The sequence below is a fragment of the Branchiostoma lanceolatum genome, chromosome 4, assembly GCF_035083965.1.
Source record: "Branchiostoma lanceolatum isolate klBraLanc5 chromosome 4, klBraLanc5.hap2, whole genome shotgun sequence".
NCBI lineage: Eukaryota > Metazoa > Chordata > Leptocardii > Amphioxiformes > Branchiostomatidae > Branchiostoma > Branchiostoma lanceolatum.
In genome coordinates this window covers 3,015,868-3,034,781 of record NC_089725.1, presented here as the reverse complement: position 1 = coordinate 3,034,781, position 18,914 = coordinate 3,015,868, and the positions used below count along the sequence as shown (strand labels likewise).

The following is an 18,914-nucleotide window of genomic DNA, read 5'->3' as shown; positions in this document are numbered from 1 at the left end:
TCAAAACAGCGAAATAGACGCTACATGTATAACAACGGTTTTGAGCCAAATTATCAGGTCAACATTTTTTTCTGGAAACTCGCGGATTTCAATTGGAAATAGTGTAAAACAAAACTTATCAAGCTATTCTAAGTCAAAAACAATCAATTCAAAGTGGTTTGGCGACCAAAAAATCCAGAATGGATTTTACACAAACATGTTCTAAGCCGAAAATAAACGAAAATGAATTTTACACTGCGCAATCCGTAATTAGGCTCCAAACGTGTGTTTGGAGCCTTCAAACAAAGGTTTGGCAGCCGAAAAAAGGGTTTCAATTTTTTCTCGCTAAAGTCACGGATTTCAATTGGAAATCGTGTAAAACGACTTATAAACATGTTCTAAGCCGAAAATAAGTGTTTGGGGCCTGAAAATCAACTTCCAATTTTTTTTTCTGTAAAGTCGCGGATTTCAATTGGAAACGATGTCAAACAACTTATTAACACATTTTTAAGAGAAAAACTTTGTTTGAAAAGAACTGGGTAGAAGCAGGCCTAATACAGATAAAGATATTTTTCCGGATGATAAATTCATATTAGCGAGGACATTAATGGAGAAACACTAAAAACTTTTTAGCTGAACAAAATAATCTTCTTAAAGCAATACCAAAGGAATGGAAAACAAAACTGATTCATTACTCCAATCAACTAAGTGAATTCGAATCTAAATCAACACAAATTGGAGTACTCCATGACACATTTGTACCCGTAGAAAAGGCAACATCCAAAACCATTTATAGTCACTTGAATAATCAGATATTCAGAAAAAGAAAAAGTATTGATAACTGGGGAGAATTGCTAAATGTTAAAAATCTAATATGGAAAAATATAACTGTAGACATTAAAGAAAATAAGATCAGAGAATTTAACTTGAAACTTTTGCACCAAATTCAGCCCTGTAAATCTAAGCTATAAATGGAAAATAAAAGATCAGACAGGTGAAGTTTACAGCCCTACTTGTTGGATATGTAATGTAGAGGAGACATATGTACACATGTTTATAGAATGTAAAAGAATTTTTGGCTCAGAAGGTGAGTAGATTAAAAGTTGACAAGTTGCTGATTTTTCTAGGCTATAGATATGGGTCAAAGGTTAACAATGTTGTAAACAAAGTTGTAACCTTGGCAAAATTTGCTATTTTTAGATCATGGGTAAGATATAAAGATAATGAATTGGATTTAATGAGAGATGATGTTTTTAATACATTCCTCTGGGACCTTTGGAATGACACACATGTATGGAATTGTATTTATTCAATGTAAAGCTGTGAAAGTGATTAGAATTGTGATTGTTGTGTTGGTGTAAAAAAAAGAATTAGGCGCTTATACACACGGGTTGGGGCCTGAAGATCAACTTCCAATTTTTACCTTCGTCAAGAAGGTTATTCGTTGATGCTTGTCTGTGTGTCTGTTAGTGAACAGAATAAGCCGAGAACGCCTGGATGGTTTGTTGTCGTAGTTGGTGTGTCGGTGTGTATGTGGGAAATCTCAAGATGATTAGATTTTGGGCGAAGTGCTTTGCATAATTAACGAGAAAAGTGTAAAAAGGTGTTATATTGTATGCTAGAGCATTGTGTTCTGCCTGGGACGTGCCGGTGTTGTTTCGAGGGGTCGAGGATAAGTGGTAGGGTTGCGTATTTGTCATGTGGGATGCAGGAAACTTAATAGTTGGGACAAATTGGCTTGTCACTCAAGCTGTCGGCAGTGGTATGAGAAAGCTAGCAGCAGAAAGTGGTGTGGAATTTGGTGGAAGCAGACCAAAATTGGATATACACTGCCTTACATCAGGAATTCGAAGAACAATCAGTAGTGGCGTGTCACAGCATGGGGATAGGACGATGTTCAGGGTAGGTGGGTTAACCATGTTATATCTAGGAAGGAAGAGGTGATTTATTAGTATACGTCATACTGTATGGTGTACATGGAGGTTGTACATGGAGTATGGATATGTATTGCTGAAGTAGTATTTGATGAAGGGTGGATGTAGTATATATAGATATCAACTATGCAAATGAAGACCTCATTTGCATAATTAATGAGAATATACTATAACTCAAGGTGGGCTTGATGGATGGTCATGATTTTTGGTATGTAGATAGCTTACGTGATGCTTTGTATGATTGGATGATAATTATGCGAATCAGATTCTTATTTGCATAATTAATGAGGTAATCTTAAAAACCCGCTGTGTTCCATGATATGACTATCGAAATATGTGACATTTGTAACCGAGGAAGATAGGAATGTTGATAGATAGAAAATATGCAAATGTAGGCCTAATTTGCATAATTAATGAGAAACTACTTTAATTCCATACTAGTAAATAACGGACGGCAATTTCATACTTGTGGCATGTGGAAGTTGTGTGAATGTGAACACCATTGAATCAATCATGCTAAAAAGGACCTCATATGCATAATTGATAAATGTTAGCATAACATTCTTTGTTAAGCTCATACTTTGGACAACTTATGTTATTTGGGTGAAGACGATCAACTGGTATGATTTATAATTGATGAGACACACTCCTAATACGTCAGTCATAGGTTAAAATCATTTGGCGAAGGTATGAGGTCGTAGAACTCTTGTTTCTTCTGTTAAGTCGCGGATTTCAATCGGAAATGATGTCAAACAACATATCAACACGTTCTACGTCAAAAACAATCGGTTTCAATTGGTTTGGCGAAAAAAAAAAACCAAGATTGGTTTTACAGTGCCAATGGCTCCTTTTGGTACAAAGAGCGAAATAGGCGCGTATACACACGTTTGGGGCCTGAAAATCAACTTCCAATTTTTTTTCTTCTGTAAAGTCACGGATTTGAATTGGAAACGATGGGAAACAACTTATTAAGCTATTCTAAGGCCACAGCAAGAAATTATTATGGATGACATCAGCGCGCTCATTAATTTTCGCCTGATTTCGAAATACAGAACAAGAAATTTCATTGCCCTCCGGCGGTGGTCAACATGCCAAAAATTGTTGTAATGTCGTAAACGTTGACAGTCTAAGGTGTTTCCTTGCATATGAATACCCAGTGTAGTTCCTTCCCATGATGGTATAATAACAAGCTGTTTTCTGCATTTGTTCTAGCAAGGACATTATATAAATAATGGGGGGGGGGTCTAGTTAATTGAGCTGTATACACAAGGTGTTTCCTTGCATATGAATACCCAGTGTAGCTTCAGATGATGGTACATGCAAGCTCTTTTCTGCATTTGTTGTAGTTAGTCTATTGAGCTGAGATGTACACATCAAGGACATGTTTACTGTTGAATCAAGGAGGTATGAATACAGGACTAAAAGACCTGTTGGTCATGATATCATATTTCGTCGCCTCAATTCTTGTTTAACAAGAATTATGAACAAGAATTATGATCTCAAAATTTGAAAATATAGGAATCTTGTGTTTGTTGGCCCGGCTTGTTTTTGTTTTTTCGCCCTATCTCATTAATTTTTGAGTCTGCGGAGGATGTCATCCATAAAATTTACTTGCTGTGGCCTAAGTCCAAAACAATCGTTTGCAATTGGTTTGGCAAAAAAAATCAAGAATGAATGTTACCCTGCCAATACCGTTATAACACTCTAAAACAAAGGTTTGACGCGAAATTTTTTTCCTGTAAAGTGGGGAATTTCAATTGGAAATGATGTAAAAGAACGTATTAAGCTATTCTAATTATAGCGGTAATAACGTAGCTAGTGTAAAATTCATTCTTGATTTTTTTTAGCCAAACCAATTGTTAACGGTTGTTTTAGACTTGAAATAACTTACATCATGTAACATGTGTTACATCATTTCCAATTGAAATCCGCCACTTTACAGAAAAAAATTAACTTGAAAACTTCGCGTCAAACCTCTGTTTTAGGGGTTTCTTAATATTTTGGTGCGAAAGCTCGAAGGGTGCAGTACCGTCATGGATTACTAGTCGTCGCATCTGTACGGCCTAGTTGCTAACTGCTCGTACTGGTTTGATCTAATGTAATCATTTGGCTATCAAAAAGTACAGCCAGGGCTAACCCTTTGTAATAGCCTTCGGCTAGTTGGGTAGCCCCGGCTGTACTTTCAACAGCCGAATGACTAAATCAAATTAGTACTAGCAGTAAGCAACTAAGCGGTACAGATGCGACGACTAGTAATCTACGACGATACTGGGAACAATATCTAAAATTCATTAAAACTTTCACAAAGCGTGAAGGCGTAAACAAAGACTAAAATACAAAGAAACAGAATTAACCAAAAACAGCGCAAAATTAAAGTGCATATGGGGAAAATGCACGAGACTAAGCTATATATTCAATCTTTAACAAAGCTAGAAATTAGGTTCTGCAGATACAATCTTGGAATTTTGTCAGATCGCTAGAATAAAAGATCCCCGAATTTATAAACCCCGACAGTTTATAAATTCCACACCAATATTGCAAATTAATCAAAACTATAAAGTATTTCCCATGGGCTAGCAGAGGGCCTGAATTTCTTCCCTTTGTACACTTAAATGCTGATGATGAGAATGTGTTTCAACTTCCAACACAAATTTGATGTGTAAAAGCAAGAGAACCTAATTTGTGCATGAGCTGTTTGAAATCTTAAATATCATAGAGTATGCTGATGATGGCACAATACCGATGCTTAATATTAGCCCTAACCTAAACATATCTTATTGAATAAAACTAAAAATCACCAAAATTTCTTCGATCTACTAAAACACTGTGTGGTAGTTTATTTAGCTATGCTACGTTGATACTCACACTAAAATTGACTGAACATAACTGGATAACAAGTCTCCATATAGAACCAGTACATACTAGTAGTCACCTGCCGACGTATCAGTGACCGTCTCCCTCAGGGCAATGCTGGTTCTACTTCGGACTGCAGCTAGGTGTCGCTGCTGCTGTGTGAAGATGCAGTCCCTAACGTGGCTGAGTTGATATCCTCCCTTATTACGGTTCATGCCTGGAATATATAGATTTTCTAAGCCAATCTTGGTACAAAGTAGAGCCCTGATGAAGGTGGCAGATGGTCTTCAAACGGCAGCAGGTGATTATGTACTGGTTGTCTGATTTACCAAACTGATAAAATTAGTCACGGACTGAGTCTAACTGGAACCAGGCATCGTTAATTAGTTGGGATGATACCGCAGGTGTTCAATAAACACAGCTAGTCAATGGCTACTTCAAGACAGTTAACTCAGACGGGGGGGGGGTATGGCAAAAAGCCACCCAGTTTATTTATTTAACAACCGATGAAGTCACAGTACATGGCAGCTTCCCACAGTGGAGAAGGTATTTCAGTCCAGCGATATAGCGTCACATTCCAACGGCTTGGGTAGTTGCACCGACTTAGTCAATACTGAATATCATTCACACGAGAAGCCACTGATTTTCCTTTACTTAAATAGATGCACTGCTATTAGTATATTCAAATTGAGTTGCAAGTATTGACTATCTAACCCCCGCCCTTACAAAGCACCCCAGTAGCATGAAATATGTTGCGAGAGAGCTTCCACCAGCCAAGTTTATAGACATATACATACACACATAATAACATCCAAAATACAGATTGCACAAAGAAGACAAAGGAAGGGTAGTGAATGTAACTTTCATTGACCGTATGCGACAATTCGAATGGTGCAGTACCGTCATGGGATACTAGTTGGCGCTTCAATACCGACGAGTTGCTAGATACTTTAGGTAGCAGAACACAGTTTTCGGCCTACAGGGATGTCTTAAGTAACTTAATGACCACAGACTGACTGACATCAACGCCGATTAAAATATAGTAGCGTGCATTTAAGAAGCATGACAAACGAATATGTCTTAGTTGAGGGTACAAGCTACAAAATAACTGAAAAGAAAAAAAAAAGTGTTTTTTTTTACATTTTGACGGCCACTTTGATATGGGGTCATGCGGGGTCATACGGAAGTGCAGCCGACTCACCCCGGCAGGCAGCTGCAAAGGTCACGTCCATTTATACGTCGAAGGGTAAACTTCACAATCTCATTCGCACGATCTAAAAGCCCACTTATTATACTACCATGCAATGAAGTTCGCGCCTCGCTAGGTTTCACGTTAATATTTTACATACGGTTCAAGGTTTAGGGCGCACTACTTTTGTACCGCTACGTCATAGGGTTGCGGAGAAAAACTGTGTGCTGCTACCTTGAATACAGCGTTAGCTACTCATGGACAGGTTGGCATCATATCAACAAATACTAAAACCATGATGATGATAAAAGTTGATGAGTATAAAAGTTATGATCATCAGAATGCACGTAATCACCATTATCATATGCCTAATGATCACTAGTATATGGTCGATGATTATTAGCATATACAGAATAATCATTGGCATATAGCTAATGCTATCATTATCATACCCGTTCTCCTATCAATACTCTCATACAGACATTGTGGGATCAGTTTGAACCTTTCTTGAAATACTTTCTTATCACCAATAAGTTAACCGATATGTATCCAGAATATTATGGATACACTATTTGAAAACCATGTCTCAAGTTCATTTAACCATTACATTCACGTGTGCCGTGAAGAAATGCGATAGGCAACAACCATATCACAGTACAAAGGCTAAGTACCTTCTTTGGCAACTTTCTGGCATAAAACGTGGCACTAATATCAAAATTACAAATCTGTCTATCTACTGACTGCACTCATCTCATTATTGTTTTATAAAAAAAGCCGGATAACAATCTGGAATAAATAACAACAAACAAGTGCCCCCAAATCACCAATTTTAGTTTGCACCTCCGCTTACATAAGAAAGTCAAATATGCTAAGAAAATTATGACGTTCAGTTCACCAATCTAACATGTTACAATAAGTGCTGTACAAAAACATTCCGGTATAGGAGTTAGTTCTACCACTAACACGAGATACGTTTAGGCCCCCAATTTGGGCCCAAAACACAACAAGTTTAATTTTGGTCTGCTGTGATAATTATAGGCTGCTTCAAACATTCACAAATTGTTTACAACATAGAGGAATTTGATCTTTAAAAATGTTTTGGTTTAAGGTGTTTGTCAGAAAACTATATACGTGAAGGACAAGTAGTCGACTTGGTAATACATTGATTGAATAGAAATATCAGATATGGTTGGTGTGTTGAGAGTGTGCTTGTATAGTATGGATAATTTTCAACCGCACATCCAGGCCGTTGACAGTTGGTAGCCTAAACATTTCTATTTATCAATCCTTGCTGCCTATCACAATTAGTAGTTCAACCAATGATAGTATGGCAATTTGCAGTTCGACCAATGATAGAGGAGAGTGTCTGCATGTCCGTCAATTAATTTGCACTTTGATGTTTTATTTGGTATTTCTACGTTTTGTTGGAGGTGGGCGGGGCTATGGGATCGGTGTATTACTGACAAAGTAGCAAACAAGAATGGGAAATCTGTGAAATTTAACTTGCTCTGTCTTTGTTCATTGGTGGAATGCTAAGGGATAGCTGTGAATAGATATGTCAGTTAACATGACTAAGACTCGTGATGCACAATTGTCAATCACCCCCAGCACTGCGCTGGTTGGTTGATTTTCCTGACTGGTTCACGGCGGGAATGCGGAAGTCAGGAATGCCCGCTACCTTCAGTTTACGTTATCGATCCACGGGTCAAATCCAATTACAGAAGGGTTCGGGAAGGACTTGGTAGGACCAACTCAATTTCATAATGCGCCGCGTTAAGTCGGCAGCGAAAGCCGATATTCCTCCTAATTCCCTCTCCCTATTCATTGTCATTTACACCGTCTAGATATGAAAAACACCCGGCCGCACCTTTTTGCACACAGACAGTTCATGCTAAAACTCCTTCTGTTTATAGATAGTGTCTTTGAATTACATGATTAAGTTATATAGTGTAAAATGCTACATAAAAACCCTACCTATCGAGTTACTGTTAATGAGTTCAACATCCTGTTAAAGAACTATTGGCCAGACCAGCTCCCAAATCATGTCAACATATCATTTTAGAAGCAAATTACATTTACATCGATATCTAATACTGATATTTCTTTTTTTTTTCAATTTTTTTCCCCTTGTTTATCATCACACCAGTAACACACATTCCTATGGCTTTCACACACATGGCTGAGTCGGACTATATGGTAGAAAACGTGGGATGGTTGGATTAAGTTGAGTTGGGTTGGGTTGAATTGGGACGATTATACTTTATACAGCAGCGTCAACGTGGTTGGCGTCGAAATCTTCATCTTGGTCTGGGATCGCATTCATACTGTAGAAAAAGACGAGAGAAAGAGAAAATCAATCATAGACCTTGCATTACATTATTGCTCAGTGACTATAATTCAAGTTATCAGCGTCTAATTGACACAGTTCGTTCTGGCGATTTCTCCTTTAGCGTGCGTGGTCCAGAAGCGTCCGTAGTCCACTGGTTAGCGATTTTGCCTCTGAAACTAGAAGCCCCGGGTTCGATCCCGGCTGTGTCGCACACCCGACATGCACGCTACCGGAAAGGGTCGAAGTCCTTAGTACGGGACGTTAAGCCGTGGTCCACTGTTCACTGCTTGTCGAAAAGAGCTAGGGGAATTTTCCGGTACCTGTAAATACTGTACATAGCGTTGGTCTTCTCTGTCACGACCAGTGGGAGATTAGCTCATCTGTTCATTGAGTTCATTTGAGCTTAACTAGTTCGAGATCACTTTCCTTTCCTTATCCTTTCATTTGATTACCTGTCAACGTTTTCTAGACAACAAATTTGCACCCTACTCGGCAGGGTTTTAGCTTTCCCATTTTGGTTCAGCAGTTTAGTTGGCGAAAGAACATGTGTGAGTTGTTGGGTCATGCGGATGGATACAGGAGAAAACTTGGGTCAAAGGTATGGTTTGCTTATTCCGTCAGCTGCTCCCGAAGTTTGAACTAGTCAATCCCCGTTTTCTTCATTTGGTTATCGAGTATACCCTTGTGACTTTCTGGTGGAGACGAATTTGAGGCTGAAATTTTGGTAAATACTTTTATGAGGTCTTATTTAATTGCCTCTTATGCTGTGAGAGAATAGAGAGAAGAAACTGTGACGTCAGCCCTTCTACGAGCTCCCGTAGCCATGACGCTGTGCGCAGGCGCTGATTGCAACAAATTATACTACAGACGTGTGTATAACTAGGGTGAGTAGAATGCTGCCACATCGCATTAACGACGTTGAAATATTAATGACGGAAGGTGGGGAGTTGAGTTTATTGCGTTTCAGACAGAAGACAGATAATAATGAACTACAAAATGGAAGGGGACAGAAGGGCGATTTACCGTGAGACAAGAACCGTCCAACCATGCAGGATCTACCCCTGTAGTCCTGACTGAATCATCCATCTATTCAGTCCGATTTGTCAGTTTGTTAATAGCCCATCCGTACACATTCGTTACCATTATCTGTACTCCAACTATCGCTGTTACACTACTATAGTGTTGTTACAGGGAAGAAACAATTATTAATGGTCGACAAGAAAAGGAGTGCACGTGAGGAAAAAGAAATACACGTAGATGCAGCTTTTTTCGGGTGGATAGTTTCTATAAAGTCTAGTAACGTATTGTACATTTTCAACTACGTGAATAGTTTCAACAGGTTGTTAAGTCACTGAATAAAAACACTCTTTTTTCACAACCAAGAGATTTATTCCACCGACGTTTCGGTGACCATCTGTCATCTTCTTTAAAGCAATTCTGACTGGTTCACATAGCAATCAGGAAATCCACTCCAGTCATGAACGGTGATGAGGGGGGATATAGACTCAGTCACGTTTGGGACCGCATCCTTAACAAATAGATTATAATCGTTGCATTGATAGTTGTGTACGTGTTACACTTCTGTACGTTTGGGACCGCATAATGATGTCATCCCCTGTGATTGTACATATGACTTGTAAATACTTTGCGTACTTTGGGAACACCTTGCTATGTGAACCAGTCAGAATTGCCTGGAAGAAGGTGACGGATGGTCACCGAGACGTCGGTGGGATAAATGATATAAATCTCTTGGTTGTGAAAAAATAGTCTTTTTTATTCTGTACATTTTCAACTTCCCAGTGCAGAAATACGGATTGAGTCTTGTCTCAAACAAGCATCTTCCCACTTAACTCTATCATTTCGTTTTTGTACAATCTTTCAACTGTACGACATTTCACCACAATGTCCCAGATCGTTCAGACCCTTGTACGTAGGTTCTCTAATGGCAGCTTTATGCAATAGGGAGTTATGCTGCTGAGGGGAGGAGCTCTCCCTCTCCCTCACTAAGCCGGCATTGGAGAACCTTGGCTCGTGAAAAAAACATCGCGTATTGATCAGCGCTCCCCCCCCCCCAATAAACGCCGCCGCTCCAAAAAGTCTGCGAACTCAACCTAGTGGAATATAGGCAGCAAAATCCCTTGCTGTTTCAGTAGCAGGGTATATTTTTACAGGGAGGGGTTACTAGCCCTTCCCCTTTTAACGTGCTCCGGGCACCTCCTCCAACAGGGGATCCCCATCCTACGTCCCTTCCGAAAGACGGATGTAGCCCTAACCTAGATTCCCTTCTCAGGATTGAACCGGGGTTCTCCCAGTTAGCGACTAATTGGAACCAGGAGCTAAACTGTGAGGCAGCTACCGGTTGAGGTACAGGGACATCCCAGTGATAACGATACTAAGACAACAGCTGACGGTGCATGCATGTTGTGGTACGTACCTTTGCTTCTGCTGGTCCTTCTTCACACTCCCGTTACTTTTACTGCCACCTGTGTCAAACAACCAACCGTTAAATCAAGCAATCTCACAGCCTAAGTTAGTGAAGCGAGGATGTTCTTTTTTTTTAAGATATAAAGAAAGGGCCGGTCACGTTCCTCGTACGATCATTAACTGAAGACATTCTTAGGATAGTCGTGGATGTTTTGCACAACCTTCCTAACAATCCTACGACATCAAAATCGTACGACGGCATACAACAAATGTGACTGCACCATTACTAACATTCACATTTTTATTCCACTTTCATTTATTCTGGTTGTGTTGACAAAGTTTATGTTAGATAAAGCGACACATCCTCCTTTAAACATGTTTGATCACAAAGTCGAAAGAAGTACAACAATAAGTATATTTTCACAAAGCACGACTACTCGGAGACCCTTGGGCGGATGTGGAACAAAGCACCTCACAGATATTGGACTTCGATACGAGTAGGAGGCCATGGACTTGAGCCCTAGGATCACCTCTGCCCTCGACACTTTATCTCAGCGCAAAAAAAATTAATTATCGCCAATGAGACTGACTTTTAAAAAATCTGAGCAACAATTCCTCCTTATCTATTAGATTTTTGACTCTTTGGCGGTCCCCCGATAGTCCGAAATGGAACGAAATGGAACGAAATGGAACGAAATGGAACGAACTAAACAACATATATAACATTATGAAATGAAATACCAGTAGATAGCGAATTCTAAGGAGTAGACCGGAACAGGAAGCATTTTAGATACAGAAGTGAGTGATAAATACATAATATAACGTGTTTTATTTCTTGAAGCTATGTGATAATATTAAATACAACGTTTTTGTCGCGTTCGTGTGGCTAGATTCTTCCCTGAAAATGGAGGCTCCGCGTGCAAAGGTGGCGAGCTATTTAATCCAAGGCCGTAAACAACACCCCGGGCGGGCTAAGCTGTCTGGGTGGGTGGGGGTCACTCACAGTGCCGTAGAGATATCGGGGAGCCACCGAGGGTATGGATTCCAGGCTAGCATCCCAGGGTAGGCTCGCATACACCTTCTTGAAGTTCTTCTGTAAACATGCCAATCGGGAGCCGAAATTAATCGGCCTAAAAATCTCCTAAGGAAACACATAGCTATCCAAAACATGACCGAAGAATCCATGGATACGAACCAAGGACCTCCATGCACGAACGGACACGAAAATCATACAAAAAGTCACTCCCAGGTTCCGGAAAATCTAGCCAGGTTCCGCCGCCCAAAATCAAATTTGGAAAGAGGAACCCTTCAGCTATTCAGAAAAAACAAAAGCTTACCAAAGAAAAACGATACAAATTTTTTGTGGCAACATGAAATTATAGGTATGAATCTATATTTCTTACTCTAAAAACCTGAGACTTGTCAACAAAAATGACCATAAACTCGCCCTCGTTTGTCGCACGGCAAAAATTCAAGTATCCAGATGACCGCCATTTTGTCCTCGCTCGAATGATGACGTCAGCCGAACCCTACCGGCTGTTCCAAATAAGGAAATCGTCGGAAACCCGAGGCATCTCGGCTGCCGGTCGGCTCAAGCTCGGCACGTGTGACGTCATGCCCAAGCTCCTTTGCATAGAAAACCGCGATTCACGCATCGGTTCAAAGACGGCGCCGCGCCAGCTATTCACAATGGGTGGCAGCGGGGCGAAACAAAAGGACCCAGCGGGGCGCTAGCTCGTCCGCCCTCCTTCTATATAAAACCTCATTGGTATTTCATTCCATAATGTTACATATGTTGTTTTAGTTCGTTCCATTTCATTCCATTTCGTTCCATTTCGTTCCATTCCGTTCCATTTCGTTCCATTTCGTTCCATTTCGTTCCATTTCGTTCCATTTCGTTCCATTTCGCACTTTCGGGGGACTCGGTTTTTGGTGAGTTTCATGATTGTGAAATCTAATTGGAACTGACGGCGTGCCATGATGGACTCTGATATGGCGTGCTGAAATAGTCATACCGGGTTCCCTGAGAGCCTGTGCGATATTGTTTTGGTTTCACGTCCGTCCATAGAGAATGCTACATCACAAGTTTGGCAAAAATCATAAAGGGGATGTGAAGCTACAACACTAATGAAATGGTACTACTACTGTCTTCTACGGTCAAAATGACACTTTCGTCCCTGAACGTTATTTTGCCTGTATCATAGAGGTTTGGAATGAGTTGTTGGTGGTGTCAATGAGCCGAATCACAGATGAAATTGCGCATGCACTGCTAGATATGCATTGTTGGTAATTTGTCAACGATGAAGGCCCCTAACTTGTAAAGAGCTCTTGTCTAGACCATGCTTAATTCACGTCAATGTTTATGCATGTATAGGGGTCCTTCAGCTTTGACATAAAACCACAATGCATCTCCCTGTCCATACACTGTTTCTTCAGTGAACCGGCTTACATTTGAAGTTCTTCCTTTAATGTCTGTTTATGTGGAATATGTAAAGGTTGCAATTCGACAGGATCCAGTCGTTATATCATAGATCATTGAATGAGATACATTAAAAGCAAGCAATTAAACGTTCGGAGAACAGTTGTGTAATGTTCACGTGGATCCAGTACTGAAATAAACCTACAAGAGTCAATCAATCAATCAATAAGACAATAAAATGCAACTAAAATATGTATATGATGGCATGTCACGACCGAAGAGAGCACGTTGAAATGAAGAGATGTGATGCTGACAAGTGCACATGAGCTGAAAGGGTATGAAAGGGCAGCGGCACACACAGCAGAGTAACCCACTGTCACAATGCAAGAGAGTGAGAGTGAGAGAGAAAGAGAGAGAAGAAGAAGGAATGTTAGGAAGACAGAAGTAGCAGTGCAGGAACCACGTCCTTTTGGTGAGTTGAGATACCTGAGAGCCCTTTCAGGAAGCCCTTCTTCTTTGCAAACCAGACTCCAGCACCCAAGCCCACCGCAATCAAAATCAAGACTAACAGCACGATCACAATGGCTACTGAGCTCGGGGGCCCTGTGGACAGGAGATAACCGAGAAGACATGCAAATGTATGCGCAGATGTGTAGTGTGGTCATATGGTATATAGAGAGAACAGAGTATATGTATACATAGATGTGAATATCATACCCAGGCAAGTTTCCTGCATTATTCCAGCCTGCGGCGGCCAGCACTACCAACATTAACTGCAGGACGAGGGAGGGGACAGGGATGGACACCCCTGTGGGAAAACAAGCGTGAACACAGGACGTGATGCGGCTGCGCCCGTGGTTCCACCTTGCCATCTTAAACTTCGTGCACACACTCTCTCAGCTGGCTGAGTGCAATAAAACAAGGTCCAAACCACGCATGCACAAGTCCAGGTGCACCAGTACACTACTTTACAAATTTGTGTTGTTGTTTTAGCAAAGCAAACCTGTGCACGGTGATTTGATAAAAATTCGCCATGCAAAACTATCAAGGCATTTCACACAACATTGTCATTCAAATAAATGGAAACTATACGTAAATGACCATACGTCAACATGAATTATATTTACTATGCACTAATACCTGCATATACATTTAGTAATAGATAAACGTGCAAAATTAAGTTTGGTAGCTTCTTAGTATGATATTACTAGAGAGTGTGATATTACTAGAGAGCCTAGAAATCAATACAGGTATGTACTCCTAGTAACTAATCCATGCTATTAACTGGAAACTGAGAAGTGCTCATAAGGACCTGAATTAGAAATTAAATTTAATAAGGAAAAAGTGGAGATATAAACTTTGCTAAGCTAACGTGTCAAGCCAGCGAACTCACTTTTAATTCATGTAATCTTCGTGTCCTCAGATTTCTGTTTCGTGTCCAGCTTCGTTTTTAGTTGGCTATAATATTTCATACCCCCGATCATAAAGCGGACTCACTTGATTAGGTTTGTAGATTTTTCGTTTAGAGTGCAATGGGGGTGAACAACTATGGGACGAACGCTATCATAAGCAGAAATCGCAATGCCCTTCTGCGTTTATTCAACATCACGTGACCCTCATCTCACGTTTGCTCATCTTTGGTCCCAATAAACACAATTTTTGGGAGTATTAGCTATAGTCGTATACAACATATAGATTGCGACCTACCTTACAGATACTATAAACATTAATACTACTCTTTATTGGGCCATTTTGATTTCAAGAGCAAGCAAACATTTTATTCATTAAGCAAACATTATGTAAGTATTAACCGGCCTGGGTGGAAGTCGTCACATTTACAGTACCAATATTAGCGTACATTTTCATGCACAGTTCTTAGTTGCTAATATGTACATGTAGACATGATGAATCTACATTAAAGTTATAGCTAATTTTAACACTAGCGATTTCTCATTCAAAGATGATACCTTATACGCATGCTGATAATAATATCGCGTTGTAAAATCAAATCTCAGTTCCTTCTTGCCCTTTATTTTCCTTTTTTCTATAAACGTCGTATAATGATTGTTCAACCCTCATAATACACGCCAGATCATTAAGCTGGGGACATGTGAACACGCCTGTATGTGGACGCCCCTGTATATATGGTACGCACGGGGGCAGTTTCTGTGTTACAAGGACTTACCTGCGCTTCTTCCCAGACTTTCGTCGCCTATAACTTCTGTAAAAGACATTAAATGGAACACAAAGAGTCAGTGATAGTCGTGCACGTGAACCTAAAGGCTATAAAAACGGTATTTTCACCCACAAAGTTATGACTAACATAATGATAGAAATATGACTAATCAAAGAGGAACAAATCAGGGTTTCTTGTCTCCAAACTATCCTACCAAACATGAATAACTTTTCTAACTAGAAAGGCAACATTTGCATGAGGAAATACAGCAAATTTGGCCCATTTCCCTCCCCATGAAAAAAAGCGGCTGTTCTAACCCCCCCCCCATGCAAAAATGGAGCATTCCAAAATAACGGTTGATTATTATAAAGTAAGACCATGTAATGGCCATTGTAAATATCAACGCCGTCCAGGCTAACGTTTGCATGTCTACAATGTTGGTATTTGAATAAAGAATCGAATTGAAGACCAGTCAGAAATGGATCTCGCCCAATTTGAAACCCTATGCATGGATGGGCTGTTCCAGTCACCCATATTCATACTGGACCATTAAAAAAACACCTCCACCAAAACAATTTATCTTTTTTCATAATCAACCAAGTCCAAAATTGAATTTTTTTAAATGTCCCCCGCATACAAGAATGGACTCTTCCAGCGGCGTATGGACCAACAAGTATCATGCACATTTCAGAATGTAAAGAACTAGAATCTTGCTGAAGATCTAGATTTCGTCTGCGAAATCCGAGAGTCCAGACAATTTTGCAGCGAACGGTTCTTCGGAACCAACTCAGGTTTTGCGTACACACACGCTAGCCGTGCTGCCCCTTTTGTATCTTCTGGTCACGTCGACAGACAGATACACTAGTGTTGTAAGTCATGCACGCGGCATCTTCCACCAACGGCACATAAAATGAGGCGCCGCGATGCTGATGATGACGATGATCAAGGACAAGGCAACAGGTCGACTTCAGCGAGCACAATCGCTGTACTTGATTCGCTGTACTTGATTAGGAAATGCGCTCTCCATTGGCTGACCGAATTAGTCCACCTGGCCACACCATATATAGTCATATAAGGAAAATGGCCACTCATCTCCCCAAAATACCCCAAAAATCGTATTTTAAAGAGATGTATGCCAAAAGTGCGAATGGGGTTCCTTGGATATCTGTTCAATGTACCCCCATAGCAAATGTCAGGTCATTTGGCTGTAATTCCAGAGCACAGGAGGGCCAAATTACGTTTTTGGTCTGAAAATAGCCGAAAAAAAACTTAATAAATCGTTTTAAAGGCATTTATCGAAAATATGAAGAAGAAAAGATGAATCGATTTGAAGATTTGACAGGAGGAGGAGAAGGAGGAGGATGAGAAACAAACATGACCAAAGACAGTATATTTTGACCATAATTGTAGTATGGGCAAAATATAGTAATGCTCAGAGAGATATGATAAAGTTCCCTTTTTAATTGTCCACCAATGGACGGCCAGGATGTGTACTTGCCTTTTCGTGTCGTTGTAAAATAAACATCTGTAGGGGTTGGCTCTCGAATCTCTTTCCGCACTTCAATGATGTGTAAAGAGTGACACGTTAATTTTCAAGCGTTTTGTTGTTGAATGGGGAGGGGGACAGTAAAAACCTTGAGCACTCAAAAGCCAAACTCTCTTCATGCAGATAAGAGCACCTGCAATTTTACCGATCAATGTCTGCTTAATGCTTAAGGATGGGAAACCTTGATTCGCGGGGAATCCCAGTGCAACGTTAAGCTTTAAGCAACTTTGCAGCTCATTGTATATACATATGCAATACAAGAACAGTTATCCGTAGGTTGGTTGGGGAATGAAAATTGGCAGTCTAACGGCAATCTAGCTCCTAAAACCCTGGCAGCCACCAGCGTCGTCCTTTACTGACAGGTCCACCGCTTGTACATGTCAAGCCAACCAGATACTCCGCCTCCTGATGTTCAATGGGAACTTATCAGCCAATCACGTTGCCTCTTGACCATAGGCGGCGTCGTGATTGGCTTGTGAGGGCTGGCTAGCGCTAACGCAGCGCGAAGGACGGATCGCAGGCCGGTACGCCAGGGCTGTTGCTTGATACATACAAGAGGCGGGCCTGGCATAAGAGGATGCCAACGTTTAAATGTACTCCACCATTTAGACACTACCTTACCTTGCTCCGATACGGAAATGGCTTGAGAACTCGACCCCATGTTGTTCTCGGCTATGCAGTTGTACACCTTGAAGTGCCCAGAGTTCACATTTGTGATCGTCAAAGTGCTTTTTCTTTTGCCGTCTGCAACAGAAGCAACAACCCATCAGTTATTACAAATACATATGACATTAAAAAAATTAAAAGAACAGTGATCCACAGGAGTGAAGTATAGGCTGTCTAACCGCTTGAATACAGTACAAGATCTCTGTATCATATACTCTGCAACTGTTGTCTATAAGACTTTTCCCCCAGACTGATTGGCCATCTCCTTACCAAAACAAAAATATACCGCTTTCATTTTGGCATGGGAACATCCTACCAGCATCTCCCATTCAGTGCCCCTCTCTACCGCGAATATTAATTATGAATCACGGGCAGGCTAATCAGTCTGGCCTGTCCGGCATGGATCCCTAGCCGCTCCTCATCGGCCCTAGTTTCTCGAGGCCTCGGAAATTAACAGCCACATCTCCTTGCTAACTGCTCAAATGAGCTCCACAAGACTTAACGTTCAAAGTAAACAGGGCGTACAGCAATTCACTAAACCGCGGTTGTTCCAAGAGGATTGTCTGGAAAGACGTCGTAATTATACATCAAATTCATCGGAGTGCGCGACGTTTGTAAGAAAGTCCTGAAGCGCAGCAAGATAACTTAATGTACGATTTGAAATATTCCAACGGCTTAAACATTTTGTAACGATTACGTCTGACCATTTACGGAAATGAATAGGCTTGTTCACTTTCCCGATCTAGTCCGGCCTTTACACCAAACGACTACATAGATCTAGATCTTGACTCAGTCGTTAGGTCACGTAGCACGAGCCATTGACCATTATGGTCAATCATTACATAAACAAAGTAGTTTTCTAAAATAGACATTGCGATTAGACTGCACGATAATACCCTGTAGCGAACGTCCTGGTAGAAAAATAGATTTCTAATTGACGGTTGAGGAAGAAGAATAATTGTAGGAAGGAAGCACGACACACTAATAACTAGAACGCAGGAACACGCATCAGCGTATGTTTGCCTCAAAGCCATCATCATACCAGTCAACCGGGACCGTCTATAACCCTCATTCTGCTTTAACAGGTTCCATTTCAAGCCTCGTACACACACGCTTGCCGTCCTGCCCCTTTTGTATCTTCTGGTCACGTCAACAGACGGATACACTAGTGTTGTTAGTCATGCACGCGGCATCTTTCACCAAAGGGCAAAGGCACATAAAATGAGGCGCCGCGATGCTAATGATGACGATGATCAAGGTGCTGGCAACAGGTCGACTTCAGCGAGTACAATCGCTGTACTTGATTCAAGAAGCCATCATTGTAGCGTTAAAGGTGCTTCGCGATTGATGCGCCGGTCTGCCAGCCTAGAGCCATCTGAGATGGCCTCATACGGCTCGT

The 18,914-nt window shown here is 40.8% G+C and overlaps 1 protein-coding gene across 8 annotated transcripts in view; it reads right to left on the bottom strand.

Moving 5' to 3' along the window:
• Positions 1–5,212: 5,212 nt before the first annotated feature.
• The window catches only part of LOC136432236 (CD166 antigen homolog), a 71,243-nt gene continuing 57,541 nt past the window's right edge, over positions 5,213–18,914 (bottom strand). For 2 of the 8 annotated variants that reach the window (XM_066423301.1, XM_066423302.1), the window contains 6 exons: positions 17,471–17,593; positions 16,802–16,861; positions 15,313–15,348; positions 13,614–13,730; positions 10,719–10,767; positions 5,213–8,279 (listed from right to left, as the gene is read on the bottom strand). In XM_066423301.1, coding sequence (XP_066279398.1) covers positions 8,216–8,279; positions 10,719–10,767; positions 13,614–13,730; positions 15,313–15,348; positions 16,802–16,861; positions 17,471–17,593 — 449 coding nt within the window. In that variant the 3' untranslated portion in view covers positions 5,213–8,215. Of the gene's footprint in view, positions 8,280–10,718; positions 10,768–13,613; positions 13,731–13,844; positions 13,936–15,312; positions 15,349–16,801; positions 16,862–17,470; positions 17,594–18,914 lie in introns of all 8 variants that reach the window. The other 6 variants (XM_066423306.1, XM_066423305.1, XM_066423304.1 and 3 more) reach the window with 6 other exon arrangements.